General features: G+C 55.2%; 1 protein-coding gene across 2 annotated transcripts in view; it reads left to right on the forward strand.

The window, feature by feature from the left end:
* The window catches only part of LOC144728306 (putative oxidoreductase YteT), a 250,754-nt gene that overhangs the window by 91,789 nt on the left and 136,226 nt on the right, over window positions 1-22,739 (forward strand). Inside the window, exons 11-12 of one of the 2 annotated variants that reach the window (XM_078607641.1) lie at window positions 5,251-5,385; window positions 8,218-8,319. In XM_078607641.1, the coding sequence (XP_078463767.1) occupies window positions 5,251-5,385; window positions 8,218-8,319 (237 nt within the window). The remainder of the gene's footprint in view (window positions 1-5,250; window positions 5,386-8,217; window positions 8,320-22,739) is intronic. The other variant, XM_078607642.1, reaches the window with a different exon arrangement.

Here is a 22,739-nt window from a genome sequence, read left to right on the forward strand (position 1 = left end):
CAGCTGCGGTGTCACCATCGACACCGCTGGGTGTGGACAGAGGTGCGGTGGCGATCCCTTCACAGGAATGTGGAATTTCCATCACCGGCTTAGGACAGCCGACGGAGGATGGCGTCGCCCGTTGCCTCGACTCGCGGGAGACACTTGGGGGTGCAATTCGAACGCCGTCGCTCCTCCCCGTGACCTCCGACGATGGCGGCGAAGGTCACCCGTCTGGGCGGCGCTCCGCACGGGAGCCCTGGGGGGGGGGGTTAGTAGAGTCCGTGGGCATCAGCGGGGAGCAGTGCCAGTGACTCATTCATTCATCCCTCCGCGGTGAATAGATCACCGCCACTTTTGTGGGAAGCCGTCGCTACCGCCGCTGCTACTCCCGCTGCTGCTGTTTGTGCTTGCTGCGGCTTGCTGCTACTGCCGCTGCTTATTGCTGCTGCTGTTTGTGCTTGCTGTTGCTGCTGCTTGCTGCTACTGCTGCTGCTTGCTGCTGCTTGCTGCTACTGCTGCTGCTTGCTGCTGCTGCTACTGCTGCTTATTGCTGCTGCTTGTTGCTACTGCTTGCTGCATGCGACTACTGCTGCTGCTGCTTGCTGCTCCTGCTGCTGTTGCTTGTTGCTACTGCTGATGGTTGCTGCTGCTGCGTGTTGCTGCTGCGTGCCACTGCTTATGCTGCTGTTGCTTGTTGCTACTGCAGCTGCATGCTACTGCTGCGTGATGCTGCAGCTACTGCTGCTGCTGATGGAGCGGCCGTCTCCGTGGTGCCCGGCGCTCTATCGTAAACGCCCCCCCCCCATCCTGCTCCCCCCACCCATTGTCGATTCCATCGATAGCTCCTCACGTGCCGTCCGATGATTGCTATGATTCCTCGGCGGTTTCGTCTCATTCCCCCCCCACCACCAACAACAACCGCCATTCGCCACTAAGTGGTTGGTGACGTCACCACGATGCTTGTGCCAGGCTGTGTGCACCTTGAGGCCACGTGAAGTGTTGAACGCCCACTGGCAGGAGGTCACGGGGCAGACCCAGGTGCCACGGGTCGACTGACCGAGATGACTGGCTGATGCACCACCTGTGCCCTCTACTCTGCCAACTTGCTGTGCTTTATCCACCCGGCGCTCCGCTAGTTGTTGTGAGCGTCGCTCCTCCCCCCTCCATTGTTGTTGGAGGGCAATTGCCGCAAACTACCCAGTAGCGTCCTTCACGAGCTTCCTCTACAGAGGTCAATCTTGACACCGCTGGTACCAGTCATCCGCAAGTCCACTCAGCTCCACATCCTTCTGTACCACATCACTCCATCTCGTCTCTAGCCCGTGCCGCGCCCGTTGAGGCTCTTCGATCCGGCCGAACAAAAGCTGTTTAGGCATGCGGTGGCTGGGCATGCGGGCTACATGACCCAGGTCCTGGTGTCAAGGACATGGGCCCGCATCCGCTGTTCCATCACTACGTAGTCCAGCAGATGTTCTTGCTTGGACCCGGCATGCATCCATGATGTTGTGTGGGTGCGCCGATGCCGGAACAGCGTGTTGGTAATTACAAGCCCATGGGCTGCACAAACATCTTGCAGCCTCCTACCGTTGTTATTGAGCTGATCTGGCCCATGTCTTCCAATCACTCCAGACCAGGTGCTAATATCATGACCAACTCGGGCATTGAAGTCGCACAACAAGATGCCTCTATCCCGAGGGGCCACTTTAGCCAGCACCTGTGACAGGAGGTCATATAAGGCATCTGACTCATCGGTCTTGTCTGCATCCCTCCACGGATGTTCGTCTTCGGTGGGGGCATAAGTAACCACGACCACCACTCCTCGCCTCTGGTTGATGGGAAGGTGAGCCCAAAGTAGCCTGGGGCTTACAGCTTCCCACACCTCACTGCCACGCTCCCACTCCCCCTTCATTATTTTGTTCAGAAGAAGACCCACTCCCTGTTGTTTGGCAGTCTCCTGCCCCGAGTAGAGGACTCTCCACCCCTCATGGTGGCAGGAGCCAGAGCCGGTCCACCAGACCTCCTGAATGCCACAGAGATCCAGGCAGTACCCATCCAGCTCCCGACAGAGTAGTGGCAGCCTCTCCTCCACAGTGAGCATTCGGACATTCCACGTGGCCATCCGAAGTGGCTTTTTGTTGTTTCTGGAGGAGCCCCCAGGCTAAGGATTCAGTCTTCTGGCTCCGACAAATGGGGTTTGGCCAGGAGATATCCAAGACGCCTGTCCTCCCGGGGCCTCCAGTACAAGCTTAATACATTTTTGCATCGTAGTTTAGTGGTAGTTAATTGAAGGTGGAGGGGTTACCAGCCCCTCCCACCCATCCAGAGCCCCCATTTGGCCACTGTGGTGGTTCCAAACGCCATGAAGGGAAAGGCCAATCTAAATTGGCCCTCCCCCCACGGCACTGCCCACCACAGCGTTGCCGTCTGGCACCACGAGGAGGTAGGGGGTTGTTTTTGCTGGACCACCATCACCACCACCACCACATCCACCGCACTGGACATTGAATTATAGCCAGAGCAATAATGATGAAGCACAACTCGTCAATGCATGAACAGGGATTCGTCATTCTCAGTCGTTGTGATCCGGTCACCTCGACTTGCAGGGGATACCTCTGGGACCCCGTTGACACGTAACACAATGGTGTTGGGTTCTTTAAATGCATGTACGATAGATCGGCTGTTTACAGAGATACGTGCCGGTCAAGTCACAGAGCATCCCTGTTTTAAATGAGTGGTGGAAATTCCACAGTACAATGGCAGAGGCATGTAGTGACATTTGGAAAATTGTCATAACTTTGCAACAAAGGGGCACTCAATGTACACGGCCCTTGCACGGACGATGGCTTGAGATGCCTCCCAATCCGAATAAGAACCGGCATGCAGCCGTTGTGAGTTGAGGTTCTATGACCTGATGAGTTCCACGCATCCAAAAGCCAGAGGAGATTTCCTCCACAAATGAGCATTGAGGCACTGGCGCTCATGTCATGTCTACAGCCCTGTAGAGCCAGTGAGGGAAATTCCACATTCCTTTATATATGTGCGTAAATATGTTGAACTTCTTTGGCACCGTACATAGCCAACCGTGCTAATCGGAGGTGCGGGGGAAGGACAAAAAACTAAACACGAAAACAGTTCCGTAGAAATTACTTCGTCAATGTAGATGATTTAAAAGTGCGTAGCTCCAGTGGCTTCCTAATATCGAAAGGAAGAGTGTTCCAGACGGCCGCAGAAGCGCGTCTGAAAGCGCCGTGCTATGCGGTGACCATCTTTGTTCGGCGGTTATCCAGAAGCCGCCGCCGCTGCTGCTGCTGCTGCGAGGATGACCGGAGTTTGCGTGAAGTTTTATGTTCCTGGACGAGATCAGCGAAGGTGTTGCATTCTGGATAATTTTTCCAAGCATATTCACGTGACGATGATTTCCAGTGGGCAGGAGGTGGATACCGTTGGCACGGTCCCTCAAACTTTTTTGTTTAATTCAGTATTATAATCTAAAGGTAACAATCGTCCTCTTCGCATCAGGCCTTTTTAATTTCTGGGCCGATGCAGGACACGGGAGGCTCAGAGGCCCAGTGGCCCAGTGGAGTGGCGGCCCAGCTTACGAGCCCGGGTCTCACTCCGTCTCCCCTGCCTCTCCCGCACGCCCCGGCCACTGTGGGGGCGTGGAGGTGAAGTTAACTTTTTTGAACCGCGGTCTACAAACAAATAACAGATACTGTAAGAAGATGGCAGCGTTTCGTTTCAGAATCAGAATATGTTATTAATACCGGAGTAATCCAATGAGAGCTCTTTTTCACAGATGTCCAGTAGTTCACAGATGTCCGGTAGATTTTGCCTTTCAAGAGCTGCTCTGCACGGAGACAGATAAGCGAGTATTTGTTAATTTTAAACGCGGGCTGTCACGGCCAATATTTACAATTCACAATGGTTTTCTTTTGAGTTAGGTAGTGCAGGCATAGCGTAAAGTTATTAACTATAATCCTCCCATCACCGACAAAGCCATTCAATTCCAGCTGTCACGTGGGCAAATTCTGTACACCTACAATTCATTTGGGGTTTTTTTCAGCAGAACCGGAGGAATGTTGCAAAGCAGGGAAAAGTTTGGACAATTTGATTTCGCTGGCGATTACATCCGGCGTCATCAGGCATTGCAGCGGTTAAACGCAAACAAAACTAATTGTGAATCGTAAATATGCGCGTGTCTTTGTTGGCTTTAGGTCGACTCAACCTGAAGTGAGTACCCGGTGTGGTGTGTGGTAAACACCAGCACTGGGGAGACAAAGGCGGGCGGGCGTGGTGTTGGCCGCCCACCCCCTCGTGTGCCGTGCCGGCCTTGATCAGTGCTGACTAACAGCACTTGCGCCAACAGTCTGTTCAAGGCTACAGCGAGGCGTCTTTGTTGTCACCAGCCGTGGCCTGTTGTTTCACGGCGATCTCAGTCAGTTCACCCGCGACACCTCGGGTCTGTCCCGTGACCTCGCGAGAGCGTTCCTCACTTGATGTGTGGCCGCACGCCCGATAGCTCGTCCGCTCTCGCTCGCAGCGCGTGCCGCACGGTGAAAGGGAAAACCATTCCGCTGTGCGTTGACGAAGCGTGTGACTCACCCAACCAATAATAATAATAGGTCCCGCATGTTCTCAGATGAACATGATCCATTGTCATGTATATGACTGCGTTAATTACGCCCCCCCCCTCTGCTCTTCGCACCTGATATGCCCACAGTGATGACATCACCTTGACCCCCTCTATTTAAGACTAAAAACAGCAAGAAGACTTATTTACTATTCTGGCAAATCGCCTGATGAAGCTGGTCGTTGTTGTAATCACCAGTGAAACGTCACGGTGCTCGACTTGTCAATGTTGTCGTGGGTTTAGTCTCCAACACTCCGGTGTTGCTGTACTAGTAACGCATTGGCATTTTATGTTTACGTGACGTACCTCACTAATTGTCTGTGATGGGTGGTGGCGGGTTTAACGACACATTTATATATTTACGCGATCTAACCCCCCCAAAAATAACCCTTTACGATGGATAATATTGGTCGCGAAAGCCTCCTCCTGCTGCTGCTGCTGAGTGTTAAACTGCAAAGGTGCAGCTCTGCAATTGCCGGCTCGTGCCACTTCCGGCGTCGTTGGGTTGGGTTTGCGGAGGGGGGGGGTGGGAGACGATTTATGAAATCTGCCGAATTGTTTGAACCGCCGCGACCGGGGGACGGGACGGAGGCGACGGCTGAGCGGGAGCCGCGTGGGTGGTGGCGTCTGTGCCGCAGGGCCGCGTCGGGTGGCCCCTGGACGTGGTCTGCCCGGACGGCGAGGCCAGCGTGGGGGCGGTGCGGGACGCCCTGCGCTCGGGCCCCTACGGACGCTGCGTCTACGAGAGCGACAACGACGTCGCCACCAATCAGGTGGGCACCGCGCCTGGCGCGCACACGCAGACGAAGACCCCCCCACCCCCACCCCCCGTGTAGCCTGAACAGACTGTTGGGGCAAGTGCTGTTAGCGAGTAGCACCTATGAAGGCCGGTGCGACATGCGAGGGTGCGGGCTGGCCAACACCACGCCCCGTAGGCCGCCTTTGTCTTCCCAGTACTGCTGTTTACAACACGGGTGAATGGCACGTAACACACGTGCGTGGGTACACGTGTACTAACGTGTACACACGCGTAGTAATTAGCCCCCGAGGCAAGTCCCCCCCCCCCCCCCCAAGCATCGCCACCTCTTACAGTCTTGTGATGCAACAATCCACCCGGCACCACCAGCACACCGGCCGATTTCATCGCTCCATCTCCGCGGCCGGCGTCCCAACGGGCGCGTTCCCTACCCTCGCCTGCCTCTCTCCGGCGTCAGCCTCGACCGCCGTGTGCACGTAATGCTGTCGGTGTCGCCATAAAGTCATCCGCGTGTCAAGTGTTGCCTTGTGGCGGTTTGGCCCAGAGTGGCTGATTCGGCTCGGCGGAGTGAAGGGGGGGGGCAAGCAGCCTCACGGACGCACCGAACAGGGCCAGTAACAGTCAGTGCGGCGTCACGTATCCGACCGTCGCCGTCACGTATCCGCCCTGACCAATCAACTGCCCGCACCCAGTGTGCGTGGGCTAAGCTGTCCTGTGCTAGAGGTGTTCGCAAACCCGATCTCGTCACACGCAGTCGCGCGTCCTTAATCTCGCGCACATCCGCTCACTTAGCAGGCTTTTGCGACAAATGGGTTAGATTGCGTAAATGTGTCGTTAAACCCGACACCACCCGACACGGCCAAATAGTAAGGTTAGTGTCACGTAAACAGAACGTACACACGCCGGTGTGCTGAACTAGTGACTAATTGGCACGTTTTAGTCACGTGACACTAACCTTACTAATTGCCCATGTCGGGTGGTGGCGGGTTTTAACGACGCATTTATATTCACGCGATCTAATCCCCTCCCCCCTCCCGCCCCCCAAATTTTAATTCCGTTTCCACTTTAACTTTGTCCAGTGACCTATTTGTGCACACGTGGGCGCAACATCGACCTTCGCGTCACCGTCACTAACTGGCTCACTGGACAACGCCGTTGGAGTTCACTTCTATCGAGGTCCGGGGCGAGCGAGCGAGCGAGCGCCCGCGGGTGCCTCGCGCTAAATCCGTCCAAACCAGAGTTAGCGCGAGTGTCCACGCCTCGTCCTTCGCGCCTCCACCTACAACGCGCGTCGGGCATGTGACGCCGTGCCCCTACGCTGGCACGCGGCTCACACGAGATTGGCGAACGCGGCATCGGTCAATAGCCGGCACGTCTGCCCGGCGTGCACGCCGGGCAGACGTGCCGGCTATTGACCGATGCCATTTCGGCGCCTTCATTGCGAGAGACGGCGGTGGGGGGGGGGGGTAGAGGAGGAGGGGGGGGCGGGAGGCGGGCGGCGGCTGCGGTCATATCGACGGGAGGAGTCCCCCGTGGATTTACGTGCCGGCCGGGGGGCGACTCGGGCCGGCGCTCGTCATGCGTGCCGGTTTGGCGGCGAGCGCCGGTTACGTAACATTTATGTAACGTTCACGTCACGTTCACGTCACGTTCACCTCCAGCGCTCGGAGTTTGGGCGTAGCAGCGCCCCTCTTTAGCGGCCCTCGCCCGCCCCTCGCACGCACGGCCTGGATAGAGAACCCTGCGCCCTTTAGCGGCTGCCTCTCTATGCCCGAACTGGTCCCCGATCTACGTCCCTAAGGAGTCCTCTTTGTGATCCCCGATTTGCTGTCCACACCGAGGAGTGCCAACGCTCTGCTTTGTTCGTTCGCCGCGGAGCCGTTTGGTTCTTGGCAGCATCGCCATCCGCGCGGCTGAGTGTTCATGTCGGTGCTGGACACGTGGCGCTCTTTGCCTCGCGAACTCCCCCCCCCCCCCACCGCGTCTGTCCAGTCACCGAGCGGCGCTCCGGCGGTGGTGGTGGCGGTTCATAGCAGCGTCGTGTCGTGAGACGAACGATCCGTTCAGATCCCCACAAGAGCACCGCCCGCGGAAGCGCAGGTCGCGGAACTGCCTCCGTGACCCCTTCGGGTGACCTCTGGGCCACACGGTTGAGGGCGGCGCTTTTCTGCTGGCGCTGCGCAGGGGGTCGGGGTTCATCGCACGACGCCGAACCGATACTTTGATCCTCAGAGCTGGGGTTTAGCCAAACGGAGCACACGGGGGCAAGATCTTAACTACCTCGCCTGGTAGACCTCGGTGGCTAGTAGATGCTAACTACCCCCCCAGGTATGCAGGAGGTCGTGGGTTCGATTCCGACCCTGACGCCCGCTGGATATTTGTAGTTTGTGGTGTCTCCCTTCCCCGTGGTCGCGTGGATTTCTTTCCGGGTCCTCCGGTTTTTCCCTCTACATTCGGAATGAACATGACACGCGTTTAGAGCATTTGGCTACAATAAATTTGCACGTGATAAGCCACTTCGTTGAGCAACCATTTGCGGCAGCCAGATTGCTTCTGAAAAAAGAGCTGTATAGCTCAGTGGGGCCTTACCTGGTAAAAAATAAAAACTGTTCAGTTTAGTTTAGAATGTGTCACGTGTTTGTTTGGTGCACTCGTTGGTGACTGGGCTGACGCCACGCTTGAGAGGCCGGTTTCACCACGGGTGGCCGAAACACCCCCCCCCCCTACTCCCCCCCCCGGTATCAAACGCTCAGCGCCGTGACCCTCCGGGGGGGCCACGCGGCGGCGGCGGCCCCCTCTTCCTTTCCACGCTCACCCCGCACCGTGCCCACGCCCCCCCCACTCCCAGGTGGTGACCATGGAGTTTGAGGGCGGCACCACCGCCAGCTTCTCCATGGTGGCGTTCACGGAGAAGTTGTGCGTGAGGAAGACCACCATCTACGGCACCAAGGTACGGAGCCCGGCGGTGTCGCCCGGCAGTGCGGGGCGGCGTGGAGAGACTCACAAGGGGACACTGATTAGTACCCCGCACCTCCGATTCGCGCGGTTGGCTACGTACGGTGCGAAAGAAGTTCAAGGTGCGTACATTCCATTCCTGAAGAATCCTCCCAACACGTGGGAGTGAAACGTCAGACTAGTCGTTGTTGAATGGCACGCGGAGCAATCCGAAAACACATCGGGAGAGCTGTACACACGTACAACATACATACAAAGATCCCCCGTGTAGCCTCAAACTGTTGGGGCAAGTGCTGTTAGCGAGCACCTATGAAGGCCAGAACGGCACACGAGGGGGTGGGTGGCCAGCACCACACCGGGCCGCCTTTGTCTCCCAAATGGCGATGTTTACACACCGCACCAGGTACTAATTTGAGGCTGAGTCGACCTAGGGGAGGCCCAGGACCGGTTCAGATAATCGTCACCGGTGTTGGCCGTGAGCGGGAATCGAACTCGGGTGGTCGGGTTCGTAGCGCGGCACGCTAACCGCTATACCACCGCTCCCCGCGCATACACACACATACACACACATACACACACATACACACATACACACACATACACACACATACACACACATACACACACATACACACACACATACACACACATACACACACACACACATACACACACATACACACGTACGTACGTGCGTACGTACTCGCGATCTGTGCCGACATGCCACGAACCCGCCGCTTGAACCCACCGCCTCCCGGGCCGTCACGTGGGGCCTAGCGGCGACCTCTCGTGACCCCGGGGCAGGCTCGCCGCGACCCACCGACCCCGTCCACCTCGTGCCAATTCCAGCACGTCACTCGGGCGTCGCGTGTCGAGCGTCGTGCGCGCCGCTCGTGTCGTGCGTCGCATGAAGATGCCGGGCCGGCTTGTACACCGCGCGTGCTCACGCCTGGAGCCGTGGCGTTGTAGAGGCTCAGCGGTAAGAACTGCGGCAAGTACCACGGTAAGTACCACAGTCAGTACCACAGTAAGTACTACAGTAAGTACAGCGGTACTTACCGCGCCACGTTCTCTTATTTACGGCACCAGTTACTCCTCCTTAGCCTCCTGTGAACCCCTTTTCGTGACTGATGATTATTGAGTTACCCCCCCCCCCCCCCCGATATAGTCCGACAGGCCCCAGGGGGGGTGGCTCTCTGTAGCGATGCTTCGACACGGGTTCCCTCGCGGGCCGTTACCGCAGCGGCGTCTTTGCGCCTGTTCTCTCCATTTCGTGCGACAGAAACATTGATATTCATAACACCGTCGTTCTATTTTACCGTGACATGAATTGATTGAATGCGGGTTCCTTTTTTTTTTGCCTCTTCTCAATGGAAAACACTCGAGGCGTTTGGAGGCTCTCCGTTCGTCTCCGTTGCCGTATCGGTGATTTACCGCTCGCGACGGCGTTTTCGGCTCCCCCCCCGTCGCTGTCTCCGAAACCCTCGCACGGCTCGCTGAACGCTGTCAAAGCGCTTCTCGTTCGCTCCAAGTCAACGCTTCGTCGGTGCTCAGCCTTCATTGAATTCAATTGACGGTATCCTCCGGACCAGGAGACGCACCCTGGACCCTGGTATTTTAAGACGTCACTTGCCACTGATGTTGGCCATGGCCGGGAGTCAAACTCGGGTCACGGGTTTGCAGGGCGCCGACCGCCGCTCCAGCCCCGAGGACTCGAGGCAACCTCGCGAGGTTTCCCCGAAGTTCAAATCCCACCGGAGCGCGGTCAGCCATGAGTCGGAGTTGATGCTGCCCCTGTGGCTCACGCTGACGTTTGTCTCGTGCTGGCCGCAGAGACGACCCCCACATCCCCCCGCCCCCCCCATCCCCCCCGCCCCCCCCCCATCCCCCCGCCCCCCGCGAGAGCACGAGAGGGGCAGCGTGCGGCTTTGCTGCCACGGGCCACTCCAACGTCTGTTTGTGTATGTGTGTGTGTATGTGTGTGTGTATGTGTGTGTGTATGTGTGTGTGTGTATGTGTGTGTATGTGTGTTTGTGTGTGTATATGTGTGTATGTGTGTATAGAGCGATAGTGTAGCGGTTAGCGCACTGCGCTATGAACCCGGCGACACGAGTTCGATTCCTGCTCACGGCCAACACCGGTGACGATTATCTGAACCGGTCCCGGGCCTCCCCTAGGTTGACTCAGCCTCAAATGAGTACCTGGTGCGATGTGTAAACATTGCCACTAGGGAGACAAAGGCGGTCGCGCGTGGTATTGGCCACCCACCCCCTCGTGTGCCATTCCGGCCTGCATAGGTGCTCGCTAACAGCACTTGCCCCAACAGTCTGTTAAGGCTACACGGGGGATCTTTGTCTTTGATGATGATGCCTGATCCTCACAGCAGCGGCTCTTGGCAATGGTGGTGCTGGCCACCCGCCCCCTTGTATACCATCCCGGCTCTGGTAGCTGCTACTCGCTAGCACTTGCCCCAACAGTCTTTTCAGGCATCTTTTTACGTCACTACATACACACGTGCAGATGTGATACACGTTACTAGTTACCTGTCGCAGAGTGGGCGACTTGGTTCACTGAAGATGGGGATTGTGTGTTTGTGTTTAGCACGGGGCCCTCCCTAGGGATGCAAACAATCAGTCTTTTGGGCCATCATGATGATTTGGGCCCACATTTGAAAGTTTTAGATGTTGCCTAGTTTTTAGTTCGAAGGATAACCCCGGATATGTTTTGTGCCAAATGCCAGTTTTTTTTTGCCCTTATAGAACATTGCCACACTGTGACGCGCCTCCGTCACGAGCGTCTGCGCGTATTAAAAAACACGTCAACTTGAATTGACACGTACGGGACATCATGGTCGGACTCGTTACGAGATAACCTCTCGTAACTAAACTAAACTAGTTTATATTTGACCAGGTCAGGCCCCACTGAGCTATGCAGCTCTTTTTCAGAAGCGACCTGGCCACAAACGACAGCTCAGCCAAGTGGCTTATCACGTGGACATTGATAGCAGCAGCCAGATACTCTAAACACGTGACGTTGATTCTAAATCTGGAGGGATAAACCGGAGGACCCGGAGAAAATTCTATACGACCACGGGGAGAGAGAGAGCGACACCGCAAACTCCAAATATACAGCAGGTATCAGAGTCGGGATCGAACCCAGGACCTCCAGCATACAACTCACGGTGGTTGTGTCACGTTGCGGAGTTCCGTACCACACTGTGGGCGCTGGTGTGAGTGCCTGGCTCGCTGTGACGTGCGTGGTTGTCCATCCGCGGCGCTCTCTCGCCAGGCATTGGAGCCTCCGCATTGCTCGGAGGCTTCCTGAGTGTATTCCGCACACACGCGGGTTAGCAGCGCCTCATAATAAACCCCAACGTATGACAGTACTGAAGGTCGAATCTCCCATCGCCGGGAGCGCAGGTAATGCATTACATTGTCTTTGGCAGCGGACAACATTCATTTGGAGGCGCAGGAAGCAACGTGTCTGTTGCACGGGGCTTCATTTGTCACCGAATATTTTCCAGGTCGCCGGTGGACTGGAGCAGGTGGCACGTGACCAGCAGCCACAGCCGTAGCGAGACGTATTACTGGACGTGGTGTGTCGGGTGCGGTAATGTTTCGCGGGTTTTGCCGGCCAGGACAGACTCCGGCCCAAACACTCGCAGAGAGACCCATGGACTCACATAGAGACCTATAGACTAGCATAGAGAACTATCGATTCACGCAGAGGCTCGTAGAGTCACAGATGGCCTAATAAACATTAACTATAGGATTTTTGTTTATGACTGTTGCAACGCATGGAGAGTTTTCCCGTAACTCGCAATTATAATTCCGAGTGCGATTGTTCTTGCACTATGGGACATCATTAGATTTCAACGCACGTTTTATCGAAGCAATAGTAGCCCACTTGAAATTGTGGATTCGTAATTGCGCGCCCTGGCGCGGGGTCGCTGTGACGCTTGGGGCATTCGTCACCGTTCCCTGCCAGTTTGCTCGTCGCGGTATCTCCGGGTGCCTTTTTGTGCCAGGCGGAACAAACGGCGCGAGGACGCCGCCGACGCCAAAGCGTGTTGGTGCCGTCCGCTCTCCGGCACTGGCGAGGCGAAGCGACGACAGACGCCGTCCCTGGCGTGGGCCGGGCAGTTTAAATGACATTTTTCAAAGCACTCTTTCGTTTGCATGTCTCACCGCAAGCACGGCGGTCCACGCAGGCTCGATACCCCATTACCGCTGTCTATGTGGCGTTTGAGCGTCTGTGCACCTCCCGTGGTATTGCCAGGGAGGGGAGAAGCCTTTTCTTCCGCCGAGCGCGGCGTTCGCTGGGACGGCGCGCTCACCGTGCCCGACCTCCGGCGTCACGTGAACCTCCCTCGTCTCAACAGGCCCTGTTACGAACACGCGGTCGCAAGTCGTACAAGGTCACGAGGTCGTCGCAGAGTCGTTGCAACGACAACGGCAGCCGCCATTCGCCACTAAGTGGCGGTGACGTCACCGCGGCGCTTGTGCCAGGCTATGTGCATGTTGAGGCCACGTGAAGTGTCGAACGCCCGCTGGCAGGAGGTCACGGGGCAGACCCAGCAGGTGCCACGGGTCGACTGACTGAGATGACCGAGATGACTTGCCGATGCACCACCTATGCCCCCTACTGTGCCCCCTACTGTACCAACTTGCTGTGCTTTAGCCACCCGGTGCTCTGCTCGTTGTTGTGAGCGTCGCTCCTCCTCCCTCCGTTGTTGTTGGAGGGCGACTGCCTCCAACTGCCCAGTAGCGTCCTTCACGAGCCTCCTCCACAGAGGCCGATCTTGACACCGCTGGTACCAGTCATCGGCAAGTCCACTCAGCTCCACGTCCTCCTGTACCACATCACTCCATCTCTTCTCTAGCCCATGCCGCGCCCGTTTAGCCCCTTCGATCCGGCCGAACAAAAGCTGTTTAGGAGTGGTTGGGCATGCGGGCTACATGACCCAGCTAACGCAGCCTTGCCTGCCGGAGGAGCTCACCGATGGGACTTTTCCCAGATCTTTCAAGGATTTGTGAGCTCCTCACAGAATCCTGCCTGGTTAAACCCAGGATGGATCGTAGGCAGACCAGCCTAAATGTTTCCAACCGGCGAAGATGCTCCATTAGGGGGGTCCACGTTTCGCAAGCGTAGAGAAGGGAGGGAATGACCGTGGCCGAGAAGACCTGAAGCTTCGTGCGGAGCGACAGACCAGGTAGCTTCCACACAGCGTTACGCAACCGATGAAAAGATATTGCCGCTCGACTGATTCGGAGTGAGACCTCTGCTGTTAAACTGGAGCCGCACACACACACGCAGCACGCGTTGTGTGGGTGCAGTCGACTTTGACGTTGCGTAACGCAGCGCTCGCGGCGCGGATTGAAGGCGGCTGGCGGTGCCCCCCCCCCCCCCGCGTGGTGCCCCCACTCCCCCCCCCCCCCCGCGGGGTGCCCCCCCCCCCCCCCGCGTGGTACCCCCCCACTCCCCCCCCCCCCCCGGACTCCTCGCGCGGCTCTCAAGACGACGGCAGCGCGGAACGGGGAGGACGACGCGGGGGGAGGTGGGGGCGGTGCCCCCCCCCTCGTGCAGTGGCTATGAGATGTTGACTACCTCGCCTGGTCTACATGAGGTCGTGGGTTCGACCCCGACCCTGACGACCCCTGCTGCTGCTGTATATTTGTAGTTTGCGGTGTCTCTCTCTCTGCCCGTGGTCGCGTGGATTCTTCTCCGGGTTCTCCGGTGTTTCCCTCCACACTTAGAATCGACATCACGAGTTTAGAGCACTTGGCTGCTTTAGGTGTCCACATGATGATGATGATGACGAGCCACTTCGTCACGCGGTCATTTGTGGCCAGGTCGCTTCTGAAAGAGAGCAACGTGAATCAGTGGGATCTGACCTGGTAAAGTTAAAAACAATTACAGTTTAAAATGTTTTTAGTCTCGATTTGAAGCTTTCGTGACTGTAGGAATCCATCCTCTGTGGTTCTTTCGGTAAAGTGACGTAGGTATAAAATAAAATAGAGCTACGTGACTTTACCGAAAGTGTTCCGTGCTCCAGCCTTTTCCATAGGTGCTGCTAGGCGCTCACAGCACCACTTGCCCCAACCGCCTGCCGAAGGCTACACGGGGGATCTTTGTCTTTGACAGAAGTGAAACCTTGTACGCACCACTCCAAATCGACGATTGCCTCTTCCCAGCGGAATGAATCTCCTTCAAACAAACCACATTCGCCAGTGTTCTTTGCAACTTTGATCGTCACCCGTGTGTCGATGGTTGCAGTTTAAATGTGCGCTGTTATTGTGCGTCGTCTTGCTGTGCTCTGGCACTGCTGATGCTGCTGCTGTTGTTGTTGTTTTGCTGCCTTGCCCAAGCTGGCATTGTTGACAAATCGGCAGGAATTGATGTACAGCACTTTGTATTTATTTTTAGCGACTCGCTTACCTAACATATACTTTGCACTTCTATCGGGCTTTCTTTGTATGGTGGTAACTTTCTGACACCCCGCCCCTACTGGACATCTGTGTTTTTTTATTTTTTAAAGAGTTTCATAGCTCATCGGATTTCTCCTCCAGTATAAAAAATGTAACAAAACTCTGTTGATTCTCAAACGTGTTGTGGTCGAGAACGCGAACAGGAGTTTGTTGTTCTGCACGCCAGAGGCAGTGGGAGCTACTGATTCTTAAAATGTATTTATAATATTATGTTTACCTGGCTGCTGTGTTCCTATTCTCAGGTTTTTTCGGTAAAGTCACGTAGGTAAAAACATTAAAATTAATGAAAGTAAAATAAAACAAAACAAAAATAAAATTCACGACGTTTCGGAGGCAACACAAGTCTCCGTCATCAGGTTCACTTGATGCAGCTAATTCGGCTGTGACGGTCCCACCTGATGACGGAGACTTGTGTTGCCTCCGAAACGTCGTGATTTTTATTTTTGTTTTGTTTTATTTTACTTTCATTAATTGTAATGTTTTTACCTACGTGACTTTACCGAAAAAACCTGAGAATATGAATCATTGCAGTCACGAAAGCTTCAAATCTAGAATGAATTGCTGTGTTCCTCTCCGGCGCCTGGAGATCCTTGATGAAGAGCCGCCCTCTCTGAATATAATTAACATTATTACATTTAATATTATTATTATTTTATTGCTTCTCCCGAGGATGCTGGGCAGCCAGCAGTGTATGGAGCTTTGGGAAGGTTGGGGCGGTGGGGGGGGCACCAGTGGGACAATTGGGTGGAGGGCGCCATTCGGGATGAGTGGTGGCGGTGGTGGTGGCGTCGGTGGCGGCCTCGTTTGAATCGCCCAATGGCAACCCGGGTAGGGACCCCCCCACCTTCCCCAGCCCCACAGCCAATCAGAGCTGGGCTGGGGGGGAGGGAGCTGAGCTCAGGGTCATGATGGCCATGGGTTAAATAAATGCCACTTTTGAATTTGAAAGAAGCCTGCGCAAAGACAAAGATCTCCCCCACGTATGGCCTGTTGTGGCAAGTGCTGTTAGCGAGCACCTATGAAGGCGGGCACGGCACACGAAGGGGTGGGTGGCCAGCACCACGCCCGGCCGCCTCTGTCTCCCTAAATGACAATGCTTTTACACATCGCACCTGGTACTCAATTGAGGCTGAGTCGACCTAGGGGAGGCCCCAGGACCGGATTAGATCATCGCCACCGGTGTTGTTGGCCGTGAGCGGCAATCGAACTCTGTTGGCGGGTTCCATCGCGCAGCGCGCTCACCGCTGACATCTGCCGCGCCCGATTTTTAAATTTGAAAAAAAAAATCCTTGCGCACACCACACACACAAGACAAAGATCCCCCGTATAGCCTTGAGCAGACTGTTGGGGCAAGTGTTGTTAGCGAGTAGCACCTATGAAGGCCGGAGCGGTACACGAGGTGGTGGGTGGCCAGCACCACGCCCGACCGCCTTTGTCTCCCTAAATGACAATGCTTTTACACATCGCACCTGGTACTCAATTGAGGCTGAGTCGTCCTTGGAGAGGCCCCAGGATCGGTTCAGATAATCGTCACTGGGTGTTGGCCGTGATCGGGAATCGAACTCGGGTCGCCAGGTTCGCAGCGCAGCGCGCTAATCGCTACACCACCGCTCCCCCCCCCACACACACAGACATACACACAGACACACACACAGACACACACACACAGACACACACACACAGACACACACACAGACACGCCACCACACCGGCATGCGCGCACTTGCCAAATGTAAATGAGTAACCGCCCGCGACACTGACCCCACCCCCACCCTTTTACGTAACCGGCGTCGCCCGGCACCAACTCTCCACCTCGTGGGAATGCGAGGGCGGCACGCGCACTCGGGTTGGCATCGCGCGCATGCACGTGCAGCAGAGACACCCAACCCACCACGTCCGCGGGTCCCCCCCCCCATCACCACCACCACCACATTTAGAAACGTTTAGATGATTTCGATTACTTTGCTGCTCTAAATGTTCAAATGATGGGCCACTTTGTCGAGCTATTATTTGTGGCCAGGTCGCCTTTGGAAAGTGAGTGAATACCTCAGTGGGCTTTGACTGCGAGGATGGGGACGGTTTCGTTCTATTTGTGTGAGTTTGGGGTGATTTGTTTGACTTTCTTGGACTTTGCACTCCGATCGTGTTTGTGTGCTGTTTGTTGTTGTACCGTTCTTACCCGCCCCGAATGATTTGAAAAATAGCTTCATGGCTCATCGGATTCCTCCAGTATGAATACATATTCTGATTCTGAAGTCTTATATCGATGGGACCTTTAAAAAATAATAATAATAGGTCCCCCCCCCCCCTTTCTTGCCATAAAACAGGAGTCGGTTAAGATGCTCAAGCACCAACTAGCTCCCTCTGGCGAGGCATCGACCACTGCATTCAGCACACGTACTTGTGGCACAAAAAACATCCAAAACGCACGTGCTCGCATAATTATCCGCGCGTTGTCTTTGACATTGACCTAGGAAAAAAAACCCTCCGTCTTGTGTGTCCGCGTTGCCACGGCGTTATTCCCCGCTCGCTGTTTCATGCTGCTGCTGCTCATTGTTTACACGGTTTACTGGCATCACACGAAGAACGTTTAAAAAATGTGCCTCCAGTGTTCGTGAAATGTTTGTGCTCATCCCATCATCGATCTCCCGTCAAATGCTGGAGTGGACAGCACAGCGGCGTTCAGCGTGTGTCGCGTCGTCTCGCCGTGATTTCACGTGGCTTTTCAGGTTCACCTGATCGTACTCGGGGTGGTCCAGATGTAATTCTCTTGAAGTTAATATTTGTTGTATGCCCCAATGGGTGTGAAAACAGAAATGAAATAAGTTAAGTTTTTTATGAATCAATTAATTGGGGGCGGGGGGGGGGGTGTCATAAGACATCTGGACCAACCTGTAGAGTGAAAGTGCCCTCTGCCCCCTTGGGATTCGCGTCAAAAATCGGGATATGGGGGGTGGTGGCACGGTGGCTCAGGGGTCAGGAGAGCTGAGCACCACTGACAACCTGGGATCGACTCCAGGTGTCAGCGGCCAGGTGTGTCAGACTGGGTTTCTCAAGTGTGGGGCCGTCCATAAATGACGTCACGCGATTTTTGACGATTTTTGACCCCCCCCCCCTCGTCACACGGCGTCACAAAAAGTCAGACCCCCCCCCCCTCAAATATGACGTCACAAAGCTCTGCCCCCCCCCCCCAAAATAAAATATGCTTCAAACCGCTTTAAACTATTGTCATTGTAGTGCGTATTTAATGTGGCGCTGCACTCTGATGTTGTAGGAGAAAACATTTCTTAAAAAGTCTTTAATTAAGTAGAACGTGTTGTCTATATTTATTTAAAGTTGCGCATTTTGATGTGACGTCACATTTCTAACCCCTCCCCTCCTCGTCACACATCGTCACAAATGTCTGACCCCCCCCCCCAAGTGCGTGACGTCATTTATGGACGGCCCCTGTAGCCCGGTCAACAATGGCTGCTCACACAAAAAAAATTAAATTTGGAAATAAATCTTCTCTGGGAATGAAAACTTGTTGGGGTTGATAGTGAACGTGCAGTGAGCCCCTACGACAAGCGGGGCACGTGTGTGCAAGGGGCACGTGTGTGTGCAAGGGGCACGTGTGTGCAAGGGGCACGTGTGTGTGCAAGGGGCGCGTGTGTGTGCAAGGGGCACGTGTGTGCAAGGGGCACGTGTGTGTGCAAGGGGCACGTGTGTGCAAGGGGCGCTCTCAGAGTGGGTGGTATAAATCACGGGAAGGGATCTCATGTACAGTCACGGGTCTATAATGTACGTACAGTATGTATGTTGAATTTCTTTCGCACCGTACAGCCGTGCTAATCGAAGGTGCGGAGAGAAGGACAGCAAACTAAACACAAAGAGCAGTTCTAAAGAAATTAGTTTGTCACTCTAGATGATTTAAAAGTGCATGGCTCCAGTGGCTTCCTAATATCGGAAGAGCGTTCCAGACGGCCGCAGAAGCGCACCTGAAAGCGCCGCGCGATGCAGCGACCGTCTTTGTTCGGTGGCCCAGCCAAAAGCCGCCGCTGCTGCTGCTGCGAAGGTGACCGGCGTCACCCCCCTCTGTGACGCACTCTTGCCCCATGACGTGAATCCGGTGGCACAGTCGAGATAATAATGCAGAAGGAAAAAAAATGGCGAATTTTTTTCTTTCTATAAAAACGAGACGGCCCCCCTTGCTCATACGAGGGTGGATGGTGCTCCTTTTCCATTAGTGGCCTTGAGTCGCATCCTTAATTCCACATTCCCATGCCAGGGACCAGTTTATTCACAGGACAACCACCGATGACGTTCCGCAGAGTGCTTCTCGTTGTGTGGTTGCGAGTCAAGCCCTCAGCCATCTTCCTCCGAACGACCCCAATTCCTGACCCGGCTCTGACATCTCGCTTCCTACGAGCACCTGGCCACATCTCTCCCCCAGCCCGACACTGCGCTCCTCCATCGGCTCAACTGTCCGGCCACCAGACCTCTGCCCCTCGCCAACCCTCCACCTATCCTCCTCATCAGTGCCCATTTCACAACTTCACGCGTGTCCCCCACACCCCACCGCCTCTCATCCACGAGCACCCATCAGACACCCTCACTCGCCACCCCATTCCACCTTTTTCCGCCTTACCTACCCCTACAACATCAGCTCCATTCCCAACCCCTGTCCCTTCATCCATTCCATCGCCTTCCTCACTGAACGCCGTCCGATTTCATCTTAAGGCGCCCTGCAAAATGGCGCTATATAAACGCGAAATAAAATATAATTTGAATTCACGGCTTTCCAAGTATGAGTTCCAACACTCAGCAACCTCCAGCCAGGTCGTGGCATCGCTACTGTGGACATGAAGAGCTGATGAAGGTGGCAAAATGCATTGCTCGAGGCCGGGGGGGGGGGTCTTCACCTGGGGTGCACGCAACCCCGCTGGGGGTGCGAGATGCCCTTCTCTGAGAGCCGGAGGGGTTGCGGCGAAGGTTGAGCGCCGCTGCTCTCGATGCTCTATGGGAGGCGTGCGTTCATCTGCGTGGGCCACGGGGAGTTCGTGACGACTTTGTTGTGTGACTCACCCACCCGAAGTTGCGCTGTCACCAGGCGGAATCGGCGAGCGCGTGGTGAGCGGTCGTGGAGCGGTTGGCGCTGTCCTGCGCTACGAACTCGGAGACCCGAGTTCAACACTGTTGACGATAACCACGTGCCAACACCGGTGACGATTACCTGCACCGGTCAAGGGCCTCCCCTAGGTCGACTCAGCCTCAAATGAGTACCTAGTGCGGTGTGTAAATTTCACCACTGGGGAGACAAAGGTGGGCGGGCGTGGTTGCTGTTCCACCCACCACCTTGTGTGCCGTGCCGGCCCTTCATAGGTTGCTACTCGCTAACAGCACTTGTCCCCGTCTGTTGAGGCTACACGGGGGATCTTTGTCTTTCTTAGTTTTTTGCCCTTCACAGAGAGACCCACATTTGGAGAAGCAGGAGGATTGGTGGGGTAGTAGTGGGGGGGGGGTGTGAGGATAGTCCCAGCCCCCTTCCAGTAAGCTGGAACATTCCGGGCGACCTGTGATCAATGCCTCCACCTGCACGACCGCAGCTCACGCGAGAATGGCCCCTTATTACGGCAGGCACGTGCTCGTTACTGGCATGCACCACGCGCTGTTGGGGGGGGGGGGTGTCGTGATGTCGGACTTGTTTGACACGTGTATACAGTGCATCTGCGGTGTGTGTGTGGAGAGGGGAGTGAGTGGCAGCGTCGTGATTAGAGCACGTGGCGTTATGAGCTCGTCAGCTTGAGTTCGATTCCCAGCCATGGCTAACATCGGAGGTCGGTATCTGAACCGGTCCTGGGCCTCCCCTTAATTTGTTGATTACAATGTCTGTGTGTGTGTGTGTGTATCTGACGGCGCAATTGCAGTGCGAACCAAAGAGTATGGATTGCTGCAGTCACGAAAGCTTCAAATCAAGATCAGAGGGAGCTTTCTTTTCGCCATTCACCCCCATCGAAGCATCTCAGGCTGCCAGCCGTTTCACGACATCGTCCATTCGTTGAGCTGCCTGGCCACGTGGTTCTCTTTCCGTGGATGAAGGAGACGCGGTGCAGCGTCGCGGCGGTCGCGCCAGAGTTGTTTTCGTTTCTTGCTGAACTTCTTTCGCACCGTACGTAGCCAACCGCGCTCATCGGAGGTGCGGGACGCTGCCCCGAGATTGCCACGCCTGGTCACCGGTGAACTGTCACCATTCACGTGATGCCGTTTGCTGTGCGAGCCCTGGTGCGCGACCAAACGCCTCCGCTTGAACACAAACCCCGCCGCAAGGGTCAAAGGTGGCGGCGGTGGCGAGCGCGCCGACCTGTAAACCCAGCCACCTGAATTTGACCCCTTGGCTATAACGTCAGTGGGCGAGCGATGTCCCAACCGGTTCCCCGCCCACCGCTCTCCCCGTCAGCCTCACGCTCACCGGGGCACGGTGAAGTACGGTCAAAGCATCCCTCGGTGACCGATGCGGGTGTGGGGGGGGGGGGGCCTTCATCCGGCAGCGGACCGGCGGAGGGACGCACTTTGTTACGGATCGGGTTTGCGTGATGAACGATCAGGGTCTGATCCCAATTGCTGTGGTAGGTGGAGTTGTGTCTGGGTGTCGTTCGTGTTCTCCGTGACTGAGTGGCAGTGACACCTGAGTGGCTATAATTAATATCAGTGGGTGTCGGTGCAAATCCACATTTCCAGGGACTGCTTCAGCCGCTATTTGTACAAAATGTCCCCCTTGCCTAACTGGGTTCACGCACTCCCTTCCTTGCCTTGCGCGGACGAATTACAACACACCTGTTGCAACCATTAGCTGTGAAGATGTTCCCGCATAACGATATTTTGTTTTACAGGCTCAAGTGAATATCACGTGCGGAAGGGAATATAAATGATAACAAATAAAAGTAATATCTGAATCTTGTGCCAGGGCACTTAATAATTTTTATATAGAGACACTGGGATAGATGCACACATGGAGACAACACTGAGACACACACAGACACAACAACACTGATACACACACAGACACAACAACACTAAGACACACACATGGAGACAACACTGATACACACACAGACACAACAACACTGAGACACACACAGACACGACAACACTGAGACACACACAGACACAACAACACTGAGACACACACAGACACGACAACACTAAGACACACACAGACACGACAACACTGAGACACACACAGACACGACAACACTGAGACACACACAGACACGACAACACTGAGACACACACAGACACGACAACACTGAGACACACACAGACACGACAACACTGAGACAAACAGACACGACAACACTGAGACACACACAGACACGACAACACTGAAACAAACAGACACGACAACACTGAGACACACACAGACACAACAACACTGAGACACACACAGACACGACAACACTGAGACACACACAGACACGACAACACTGAGACACACACAGACACAACAACACTGAGACACACAAAGACACAACAACACTGAGACACACACAGACACAACAACGCTGAGACACACACAGACACGACAACACTGAGACACACACAGACACAACAACACTGAGACACACACAGACACGACAACACTGAGACACACACAGACACGACAACACTGAGACACACACAGACACAACAACACTGAGACACACACAGACACAACAACACTGAGGCACACACAGACACGACAACACTGAGACACACACAGACACGACAACACTGAGACACACACAGACACGACAACACTGAGACACTCACAGACACGACAACACTGAGACACACACAGACACAACAACACTGAGACACACACAGACACAACAACACTGAGGCACACACAGACACGACAACACTGAGACACACACAGACACGACAACACTGAGACACACACAGACACGAC

This window comes from Lampetra planeri, chromosome 28 (assembly GCF_965212315.1).
Source record: "Lampetra planeri chromosome 28, kcLamPlan1.2.h2, whole genome shotgun sequence".
NCBI classification, from domain to species: Eukaryota; Metazoa; Chordata; class Hyperoartia; order Petromyzontiformes; family Petromyzontidae; genus Lampetra; species Lampetra planeri.